At 32.2% G+C, this 11,413-nt stretch overlaps 1 protein-coding gene across 4 annotated transcripts in view; it reads left to right on the top strand.

Annotated features, from left to right (window-relative positions):
* LOC145247448 (malonyl-CoA decarboxylase, mitochondrial-like) overlaps positions 1-11,413 on the top strand; it is a 111,577-nt gene that overhangs the window by 54,156 nt on the left and 46,008 nt on the right. For 3 of the 4 annotated variants that reach the window (XM_080109233.1, XM_080109232.1, XM_080109234.1), the window contains one exon: positions 8,070-8,204. In XM_080109233.1, coding sequence (XP_079965359.1) covers positions 8,070-8,204 — 135 coding nt within the window. Of the gene's footprint in view, positions 1-368; positions 605-8,069; positions 8,205-11,413 lie in introns of those variants that run through there. The other variant, XM_080109235.1, reaches the window with a different exon arrangement.

Below are 11,413 nucleotides of genomic sequence, written 5' to 3'. Positions count from 1 at the left end.
TAATAAAAATATATTTGATATCAATGGCGAAAACTATTTCACATTAAATAGTTAACGGGACTAAAATAGGAATAAACATATTAAAAAAAAAAAAAAATGGTAAGTTTAAGATGTGGTGGTGGACTGGTGGGGTCAAAGAAAATCTTGTTCAACAGTTCGAAAAGTTGATGAAAAAAAAAGAAATCCGCCAACGATGGTGACGTCATGATAATATGAACCAATCAAATCGTTATATATGTCTCTAGTAAACATACTATACTTTTTCGACTTTTAAAGCTTAACTTCATCCCCACCCCCGCCTCCCCCACCTAATTTAAAACAGATAAAACTGGGTTATTCTACGATGATCGTCATGGTTATTTCCCTCTTTAAAAAAAAAAAATTAAAAAAAAAAATGTTGAAATTCCAGAAAACATTTAGTCTGGTCGACAGTACTTTATCACAAATTTACATAAAAAAAAAAAAAAAAAAAAAAAAAAAAAATGTCCGTATTAAAACCATTACATCAGATCTGAATTTTTTAGATGAGGATTTACAATTGTGATTATTTGGACTACTGTTCTCATCTGGAGTGTTCTTTTATTCTCATAACGTTCCAGCCGATGTAAGCTTCTTCAAATGTAGCTTTCTCGAACTTGGCTAGGATCTATGGCGTAACAAATGAAGTACCATGTAAAATTCAGTTCTAAGTGACACTCTTTTAGAGGTTGAAGGTTCAATCCTCAGGGTGGGAGATCCTGAGAATGCAGATGCGAATTGTTTAAACTTCTACCTGGTTATGGCTGCCGAAACGAAAGCTTAGATTAAATGGTAAATGTGTAGTTTAGCAGCGTAAATTATTTAACAAACAAAACTTTATAAAAACTATTTATTTATCTTACATAAAACACATTATTAGACCCAAAGGCTGAAATAAAACCAGAAAAAAATAATAATTTTTTTTTTTCATCATTTTTTTATTTAGACTAAATGTACGACATTCGAAACCGCTTATTGCTTTTAAAATTTGGCCTTTCTAAGGTTTGACAGATTGGTCTTTTTAAAGCCAAATTTGGCCTTTTTTTACACTCTTTGATTAAAAAAAAAAAATGGCGGCCAAAACTGCTTGGTAAAAAAGGGCCAAATTTGGCCTTAAAAAGGCCGATCTGTCAAACCCTAGAAATTTTAAAATCGATGGCTTCGATTGTCGATTTGAGTCTAATACAAAATATTGAAAAAAACTTAAAAAAAATAAATAAATAAAATAATAATAAAAATTTTTCGGGTTTTATTTTAGTCTTAGGGTCTAATAATGTGTTTTATATAAAAAAAAAAATAGTTTTTTTATAAGTTTTTGTTTGTCAAATAATTTACTCCGCTAAATTACACATTTCCTGATTAAATAAAGGTTCCTGTTCGCTATTCCGTGCAAATTCCTGAGTTCGGCAAGATACACCTAAAGAAGGTTATTTATTCTTACAAGGAAAGAATTGTTGCGTGTGTGACCTAGTTTTTAAAATTTTTATTTATTTTTTTTTATTTTGGCTTTAACTTTGCGCATTATTTTTGTTATTATGATATTATCTGTTTTTTTTTTTTTTTTTTTTTTTTTTGCCGCAGTTTATCGTTATAGGTTATTATTAAAAAGAAAATTAGTGAAAGTCAAAATTTAAAATTAGCGCGGGTACTTTCACCTAACAATTTAATGAAAAACAGGTATCGTAAAACTTTAATTAAACTTGAAAATACTATTTAAAAAATAGCGCGGATCAATAAGTGCACTAGCACCAAATAACATTTCACTGTGTTTCGATCGACGACATGAGAGGTACGTTAGGAGTGACAGAAATCGCCATTAAAAATGCGTGATAAAAACTTAAAGAATTAGACTTACTATCTTTTGGAGCTTATAACTACTTGAAAAATGTAATTCAAACCCTAATTTTTTTTCAATGAAAGGAGCAAAGACCAAATTTTAAAATAATAACAGGTTTAATAGCAAAATATGCAATATTTTTTTAAAATCAGTTTTCTTTAAAAAAGATTTCAAGAAAATCAACGAATTTTAACTTGCTTCGAATATATATATATATATACATTCCAAAAAATCACTTACCTATAAAAAATATTAATCAATGGGTACTTCCATTCTTCATTGTTAAGAATATTTATATTTTATATTCCATGTCTTTTTTAAATAAAATACTTTTTTAAGCAGGGATTAAAAAATTCCGCGACATGAGGTGTTTCACAACTGGAATAAAGGGAGACAAACGCCACCTTTTCTTCGAGTTTAGAACTTCAGTGGCCTTAAGCAGCAGAATTAATCTCCCTTTCTATTTCTGGATGTAAACAAAAGTTAGTAAATATGGGCCATTGTAACTTGAAAACGATCACATTTCATTTATCAGTTTTTGCTGTTAAAAAAAATTCCACTCGACCGATTTTCCATTTTTTTATTCTCTTAAAGAAATACATAAGTTTTTGATTTAATATATTTTATTTCTTTATGGAGTGATTTTTTTTTTTTTTTAATCTAAAAAAAAAAAAACATTGAATGAAGCAGAAAAAATTGTTGTCGGTATTCAATCTTTTCAGGACAAAATTTAAAAAATGTGAGGTTTCACTTAAAAAAAAATCAATGTGATTTAAAAAAAAAAAAAGGTTTTAAACATTTGACTTTACAGGTAAATTTGCACAAAACTATTTTTTTTTGTTTGTTTTAAATTAGATAATTTTATTTATTGATCTTTTATCTTCAATTTGTGATATATAAATCTGAGGTGAGAAAATTAATTATTTTCATTTTAATAGACATTTCAAAATGGGGGGGGGTGAATTAAAAAAAAAAAACGTTTGTCTAGAATATTATCTTCGGTTTATTGGAAAAAGCATAAAATTTCATATTAGACCTGCAATATTGCAATATTGTAAATATTAAACCATAAGAAAAATTTTGATGGATTTTTAAATTGAAAAAATTGAAAAATATTTTAACTCGTAAAATTCAATTAATTTTATTACGTAAAAAAATGGCTGCACGTTTATTTATTAATTTATTTATTGCGGACTATTATTCTCATAATATAAATAATATTCATCTCAATAATGAATTCCAATTAAAATAATATATATACCATTCGGCATGGAAGATCAAATAATAAATAAATGTGGATTTATAAGATCAAAAAATCCAACCTTGATCGCCCTTCATGGCCTGTAGCGCAGTTGATAGAGACGGTGAATCTCTACAGTTCCAGATGAGCATTGTCTGAAGATAGCTGTTTAAATCCTACCCAAAGCCGGCCAGAGGCTTACTTGGCCAAAACGTGGTGAGACGACAACAGTGATTGCTGAGAATGCAGTTAGGAGATTCGAAGTTCCTATCTATCGCGGTTACCACCTGACGAAGGCCAGAGGAATAGTTGGCCAAAACGTTGCGAAACAACAACTAAAAAAGATGAGGATGATAGTCCGCAATAAATAAATTAATATAAATAATACTCATCTCAATAATGAATCCCAATTAAAATAATATATAGTTTTTTTTTTTTATTATTTATATGAAAATAATAATTTTTGATTCTTGTGTAAATTGGCGACCTTTTAAACCAACGCATTTCAGGCGAAAACACACCTATGTATCATGTTGAAATTAGTATAAATTTAAAAAATTATATAAAATGATCCAGTAGAAAAATTATTACTAGTAAAAATAGAATCTATCGAATTATTGAGTTTTATCATATGTTTTAATGTGGAAGGGTTGTGCGACTAATTCAGTATGACAAACGGGATAACTTTTGACCGAAATTGACTTAGATGAAAGGTCTGCCATTTTTAAACATAAAGTCTATGAACAATGATATTTCAAAAATACGTCTAACATATCCACTGGATTGTTTTTCGTAAATTTTGGAATTCATACTTATTTTGATATTACACATAAGTACATAATGTTTTCACCTGAAATGGGTTGGTTTAAAAAATCACCAATGTAAACAAGCACCTCATTATTAACCAACTAATGGGAATCCGTAGGCATTACAACATAAATCTTGCAAGTTTGAATTATTTACTTAACACTGCCCTCATTCCTTTTTTAAAAATTGTGTTCAAAACGGTAGATGTGACAACCGTTCTTCGGTTACTTATAAAATTTAATTTTTTTTTATTTAAAAATAAGATTACTTGATCAATTTATGTGATTTTTGGAATATGATATTTTTATTTCATCATGAGTATTACATCATACAGATTTTTCTTTTTTTCTTTTTTTTTGTTTTATAAATGTAGGGGGAATTCTGTACAATATGTAACGTTATCATTACAGACAAAAGAAATAAAAATCCGGGCCAGCATCTTTTCCTTTTTTATTAACAAAAGCATTCATTACCGTTACTTTTGGCACCACTTAAAAAAAGCCTCTCGCTACCACATGTTCATTGTACCTTTTTTTTAATATACAAGGAAATCAACACTTATCAAGGTCCAGAGGCCATTCGAGGATAAGGGTTAAAGAGTGTACAGTGGTCAAAAGGACAATATCATAGTAATCGTTAGAACTGTAAATTTGGTAAATTGGATTACTTAAAGGGAACGGCTCATCAAGAACTTGTTTACATTGGACTTGAAGACGGCCATATTGTGGTCAGCTGGAAAGCAGGTACATGGAAGAGAGCTCCACAGGTGTGCAGCTCTAAGATAGAACCTTTGTTCATGGAATCTATGTTTAGGTTTAGGCACAGATGTTTCTCCTTCTTCCGACTGCATGCTGGTCACAGCCGGCCCAGTCGCGTCCTCTGCTTTGCACATCCATTTTCTTTGACGTGCACTTTGCTTCTGCCGACCACATGGGGCATTTTTTTCTCTTCTTTTCCTTTTTCTTCTCGGGCACACTTCCTAATTTGCATATGTGCGTTTTCCAGCTACTGCTGTTGCTGCTAATCTCTTCGCAAGCCAGTCATCATTCGCTGCTGCTGATTATCTTCCCACATGCTCGTATGCACTATGTTTTCGATTGGTTAGCGTCTAGGTTTGTTCATTATCAAGTCAATATTAAATTTAAAAAAAAAAAAAAAAAGCGATCAACGACTGAAAATCTTAAAGAAAAAATAACATCGTTTCCAGCATCTCAGTTTCTCTTTGCAAATATTACAGACTCTGCGACTCTCGTCAGTGTGGAAGCAACAAGCTTTAAAGGAATTAAAAAAAATAAAAGCAATTTGGGGTTTGTTTTACAATTCACAGAGGTACGAAAAAGTGGTCAAAAACTCAAATAGATTTAAAGACGATTAGATTTTGAGTGCATTTACAGTATATGTAATAAATGCAAGGGTGGATAACTATATATATAACTATATAAATAAATATTATCAAAGGCAAGATAAGTTACTCTTCTACCTATCTGGCAAAGTTTTTAGTGGTTTTACTCATGTTAAAACATTTAACCAGTTCAAAGAACAGTGTTGAACATTAGGTACAAACAAGAAAAATAGTACAGTAACATATATTGGGTGGATTTCTAACAGTATTTTGTATAATTTTGTATTTTTAAGTAATTTTCAAACCTTTATATATTTAGGGGTTAGTTTGCGGCCACTTTTCTTGTTTACACTTAATGCTTGACACTGTTTTTCAACCCAAATAAACATTTTACAGTGAGTAAACCAATTAAAAAGTTTGCCAGATAGGTAGAAGAGTAACTTATCTTGCCTTTGATAATATTTATTTGTTATATATTTAGCCACTTTTTCATACCTCTGTGGATTGTAAAACACCTGCAGTTTGTTTAACTAAATAGATTTAAAACAAGAATTGAATAAGTTGTATGTTTTCAGCAGCCTTAATTCTTTTCTGCACTGATCCATAATCTGACCCAAGGCTATGTTAGCACCTTCCTGCAGTTTATGAATAGCAGCCAGAAAAGTTGCTTGCAAAAGCCGCTGTGAACACTGTCAGACGATAAATTCAAAACGCTGAAAATAAAACTTTAGCACAGGAAGATAAGATTTAACATTAGTTTAATTATATGAAATAAATACTATTATTTTTTTTCAAGAATAGTATATTATTCTTGATACTTGTACATTTTGCAAACCGGATTTCTGTAAATGTTTACTGTGGTTTGCCTGGCACCTGACGTAAACCATCAGAATATGTTAAGCGTTGCCTGTACCATAGTCATTACATGCCAACACTCAAAACCCACACATTGTATGCAAACAATCACAAGGAAACCAAGACAAGGAAAGAATTTGACTCATTTTTATTTATTTATTTTTTTCAGTGAAACAACAGACATTATTTACAGGTACTTTCCAGAATAATGCCTTGTCTCTTGTTCAAAAGTCTTGTTCTTCAATGTGTTTAACAAGACTGTGTTGAACACATGGTACTCTGTTTTTGTCTAACCAAGTTTAGGATGCATCTTTTCCTGTTTTTTTTTTTTTTTTTTTTTTTTTTTTACATAGGCATCACCACATTATCAAGGCCAAGAGGCCACTCAAGGATAAGGGTTAAAGAGTGTACAGTAGAAATTGGACAATATAGTAATCATTAGTAATGAAAATTTGGTAAATTTGATAACTTATATGGAACGGCTCATCAAGAACTTATTTACGTTAGACTTGAACACAACCATATTGTAGTCAGCCGGAAAGCAGGAAAACGGAAGACAATTCCACAGGCGTGCAGTTCTAAGAAAGAAGCTTTGTTCATGGAATCTACGTTTAGGTTTAGGCACAGATAAAGAGTGGGGGGAATTATTGATAGTGTTTACAGCTAGACGAGTGTTTCTTGTGAAAGTTTGGCGAGGGGGGACCATAGATTGAAGCTCAGTCGAACACTTTCCATGAAAATAACGATACATCAGAGACAAACTCGCAACATCTCTTCTGTGAGATAGAGGTTGCAAGGAGGAGAAAAGGACATCTCCTACGAGGCTACAAAGTCTATTTTGAACTCTATCAAGGCAGGACAAGTCCTTTCTAGCAGCTCCTGCCCAGATGTGGCAACAGTATTCCATCCTTGAACGTACCTGGCTCTTATATAGATAGAGAATAGCATCAGCAGTGAGATATTTACCGGATTGATAGAAAGATCCCACCATTTTTCCAGCGGCCTTGGCAACAGATTTGATGTACGTGTTCCATTTAAGATCAGGAGTAATGGTCAAGCCATTGTTTCTCTCGGCCCACGTGTGTAACATGTCTATTTCTGTCTTTCTCACTGTGACTTCGCCTCGCACACAGCTTAGTCATTTATATTCTGTTTCTGCTGCCATATCCACATCAGCACTATTACACGCTGAGCAAATCTTAAAAACACTAGGAAACAGAAAATAGCAACATTCACTGAGTACGAATTACAATTAAAAAACAAAAAATGGCAATAAAATAAAATGAAATATAACAACAACAACCTAGTGTAAGTTTTATAAATAAATATTTCTCCATGATTTAAAATTAATAACTAAAAAAGTTTTTTTTTTCTCCCTTTTCTTCCCATTTATTAAAAGTCGTCTGCTAACTGTGGCTTCTCATTGGGTAATCATGCTTGTTGTCACTTTCTGATTGGTTGATTAATTTGACCAGCACTCAACATATACGGTGGTTTGCATAAGTTTCCACTCCAGCCATACGGGACATTTAGGAGAATTGGGCTCACAAAATGTAGTAGTAGTAGTAGTTTTTTTTTTTTTTTTTTTAACAACAAATGTTCTAAAGAAATAATATGGTACTGATCCAGAACATGACCCAAGATCGTGTTACCATCTTCTGCCAATCTACAGCAAGCTGCCAAAAAAGCATCCAAACATATCTATTTCTGTCTTTCTGTCCTGTATTTTTGTCCATCTATGATTGTCTGAGCTAATTCACTTCTTTAAGAATTGGAGTTGTACTTTTTAAAATTATAAGAATCCAGCATTTAGAATTTGAGCCAATTCAGTATTTTGGTATTTCATGTAACTTTTAAAATAAGAGTCAAACATTTGGAGTCTGAACTAATTTAGCAAATTTCATCCACACCCTGTATATTATTTTAAAACTAAATCTTAATGATTTTTTTCTTTGTTTTTTAATTGGCAGGTGCTGCCTTTCCGTGTGGTCTTGCAGAAGCCAAGATTTCTTTGTAGCATGCAAACCACGAAACCTGGTCGGATTCAGCTATTTCTGGCAGAAATATTCAATCCTGAAGATGAGGGTCCACTGGCCAATTCTGAGGTAATCCTGAAAAACTTAAAAAATTTACAAAAAAAAAAAAAAGCAAAAGAAAAGAAGAATTTGTTTTGTCATAAAAATACAATACAAACGAGTTGATGGTATTAAGTGGTAAAAACGAAGAGAAACACACAATGAATCAACCAATAAGGTTTATTGTAATAAGAGTACAAGTATAAAGGGTTCACACAAACCTTATGGGAGTGGCGCGGAGGGACCTCCCTTTATGTACTTATTATCCTTCTGTAGTGAGCTCAACCCTAAAGTTTGCTGTATGGAGTCATATTTATATTATAGATGATAGCTCAACACTAGGGGTGACAGGTTCTTCCATTACAGTAAAGTTCTATAGCGTTTGTAACATGATTGTGGGCGTTGCTCTTGGAAGATGGATGAGAAAGATGAGTAGAGTTTGTTTTATAAAAACAAATTCTTCATTTGTTATTTTTCATATTTACAAAAAGATTATCAATCTGTTTTCTTGCAGAAGACTGTTACGTTTTTTGTTTAAAATTGCTATTCTTTACTTTATTGTATTTGCCATCCCAAGTGCTTTTTATGTCAGATTTAGTATTTTTCTAACCAATAGTTTTGGAGCTTATAAATACGTATATTAATTAATAATAGCAATATTTTGATTTTTCCTTGCATCATGACATATGCAACATCAAAATAACTCTTCATGCTTAATTTAATGCAGCTCTGTCCAATACTTTTTGAGACTTTTTATTATTGGTTACTATCTGCACCTCCTCATGCAATGAAGTTATTTTACATGAAATTTTTATTTGCTTGCATATTTTTTCACAAAACTGACAAACATTTTGGACAAGGCTGTCTTAAAAATGACAGAAATACAAAACAAGCCTGCTATGGAAATAGACTAAAAAGTGTCGTAAAAAATGCACCAAGACTTTCCATTGCAAAGTATGGGGTAATGGGCTAACTAACATTGTACCAAGTATTTTCTGGAACAACTCAGGAATCTATAATATAAATCTCACCTGTCTGTTTAAACGTATGTATGTACGTATGTACGTCTGCCTAAAACTTTTGACAGAGGTGACGGATTTTCACAAGATCTGTATCGTTTTGAAGCTCGATCCTTCAGACGACAAACATTGAAAAATTGGCTAAAATCATTAATTCCTTCACCTTCAACTTGGCGTTTTTCTACAGGAAGGAATCGCTTTTTTCGCCAATATTTTCGAAAGTCATTGATTGATTAGCCTTAATTTAAACATTTGTCACTTCCGGTTTGGCGATGGGCGCAACAGCAAAGACGTCACGTTTTTTTTTCACATTCTTTTCCTCCTTTGCGGTACAGGTTTGAGCCTGCCTGCCTCCTACCACTTTTTTTTGCTCAGCACACACTTGCAAACACCCGGGCAACACTGGGCACCCAGGCTAGTATATACATAAGAGTGAGAGGGGAAAAATAATGAAATACCAACGTCTTATGTACGACATGAAAAGAAATTGGAATCTTAGGAAGATCTCTATCATTCCAGTAATTGTAAGAGCAACCAGACTCATGAAAAAGAATTTCTGGCAAATATACCTGGTGAATCATAACGGTGATAGATGGTTGATTGTTAGGAGGGAGACGCACACAGGAGAATTTGATGGAGTGATTCTTCTCAAGCCCAAATCGTCAACCAACAATGCTATTCTTTTCAGTTATTATTATTATACTAGCAGGACCTGTTAACCGGAGTTGCCTGGCGGAAGCATGACAGACCCAGAAAAGAATTGTTAAAGGACCCCCTTCCCCCCACCTCGAAAACAAAGTGAACTATGATTGTTGTTGGTTGCCACTACCATCTCTAGAAATTAGTGGATGCTGGCGGCCATGGCCCAAATGAAATAATCTTGCTTCCACTGTTGAGCATTGTTTTTCAGTGGCAGCTAGTGAAAGCCACTGTCTGTGATTGTCAGCACTGTTGGTTGCTGGTGATTAGTGTTGGTTTGGGGTGATAATCTGCAGGTACTAGCTAATTATAATGAAAACATTTAATAACTCTTTAGATTGAGCGAAAACAGAGGTAGATAACTGCCTTCTATCGATGACAGCATCTTTCAAGTCACCCATCGTTTTTCTTCGCGGTATACTGCACGCATTTTTTTTCTGAAAGTAGTTCTAGCACATCTTCTAAATAATAAAATACTCCACAGAAAGTAAAAGTGATAAGAAAACAACTATATAACAAATTAGTATTTCTATAGCCAATAAAATGTGCGTTGAAATCTACCTATATAATATTAGTATTGTGTTTTAACTTATTTCAGAGTGTTTAATAAGTTTTAATAAGAAAGTATCGACATGATAAGTCACATCTTTGTAACCTAGGTAATCGGTCAAAAATATAAAAGTAAATTTAAGTCTCAACGGGAATAAAAAATACAAAAAAAATATATAGAATCATTAAAATCTTGATAATCGCTCAAAAATTAAAAATTAAATATTTCTACTCATAAAAGAAAATATTTTTTAGAACCGTTTTGGGGCGGGGTGGGGGGTAGTGGCATGGTGGTATTGTGTGCGTATTTACATTCCCACACCAATGTTGTGTTTATATTTTAAGAGTGTTCCGTCCGAGCAAGGAAAGAGCAAGATGTGTTTGATTACATTTTATGTTAGTTCCGTGTGCTGAAGGAAAGAGTTAGCAGTGCATGTAAAAATGGCAATAATTCTGAAACTTTTTATTAGAGCTCACTGTAGCAACATTTTAAAGGTTCCAGTATATAATTTTATTAACTTTGAGTGATTATCAAGACTTCAAAGAGTCTGTATATGATTTTTAGCAGAATTGCATCATGTGCGGAAGTTAATTTAATTTTATATGTTTGTGCAATTATCGAGTGTTAAAGACGTTATGTATTTTTTTTTTACTTATGCATGTTTGCTAACGTGCTGAATTGTTAAAAATAAGTTAACATTGGGATAATGTTAAGGTTACCAGTAGTTAAATTTCTTTTTTGAGCAATTATTATGGTTGTATTAGTTTTTATAGCACTATTACGTCCTGTAGAGAAGTGTTTGTTTTTTTTTTTTTTACGGCACCTGTTATTAATATGTTAGGGTTAGGGTTTTTTTTTTTTTTTTTTTACGGCACCTGTTATTAATTTGTTAGGTGAAAGTATGCAATAATTGCAAAACACTATCCCCTCCTTACATTTGTAATGGGTTTCTAAATAATCACATTTCAGTT

This window comes from Euprymna scolopes, chromosome 25 (assembly GCF_053919585.1).
Source record: "Euprymna scolopes isolate OS-2025 chromosome 25, ASM5391958v1, whole genome shotgun sequence".
Classification (NCBI taxonomy): Eukaryota; Metazoa; Mollusca; class Cephalopoda; order Sepiida; family Sepiolidae; genus Euprymna; species Euprymna scolopes.
This window is presented reverse-complemented; position numbering and strand designations above follow the sequence as displayed.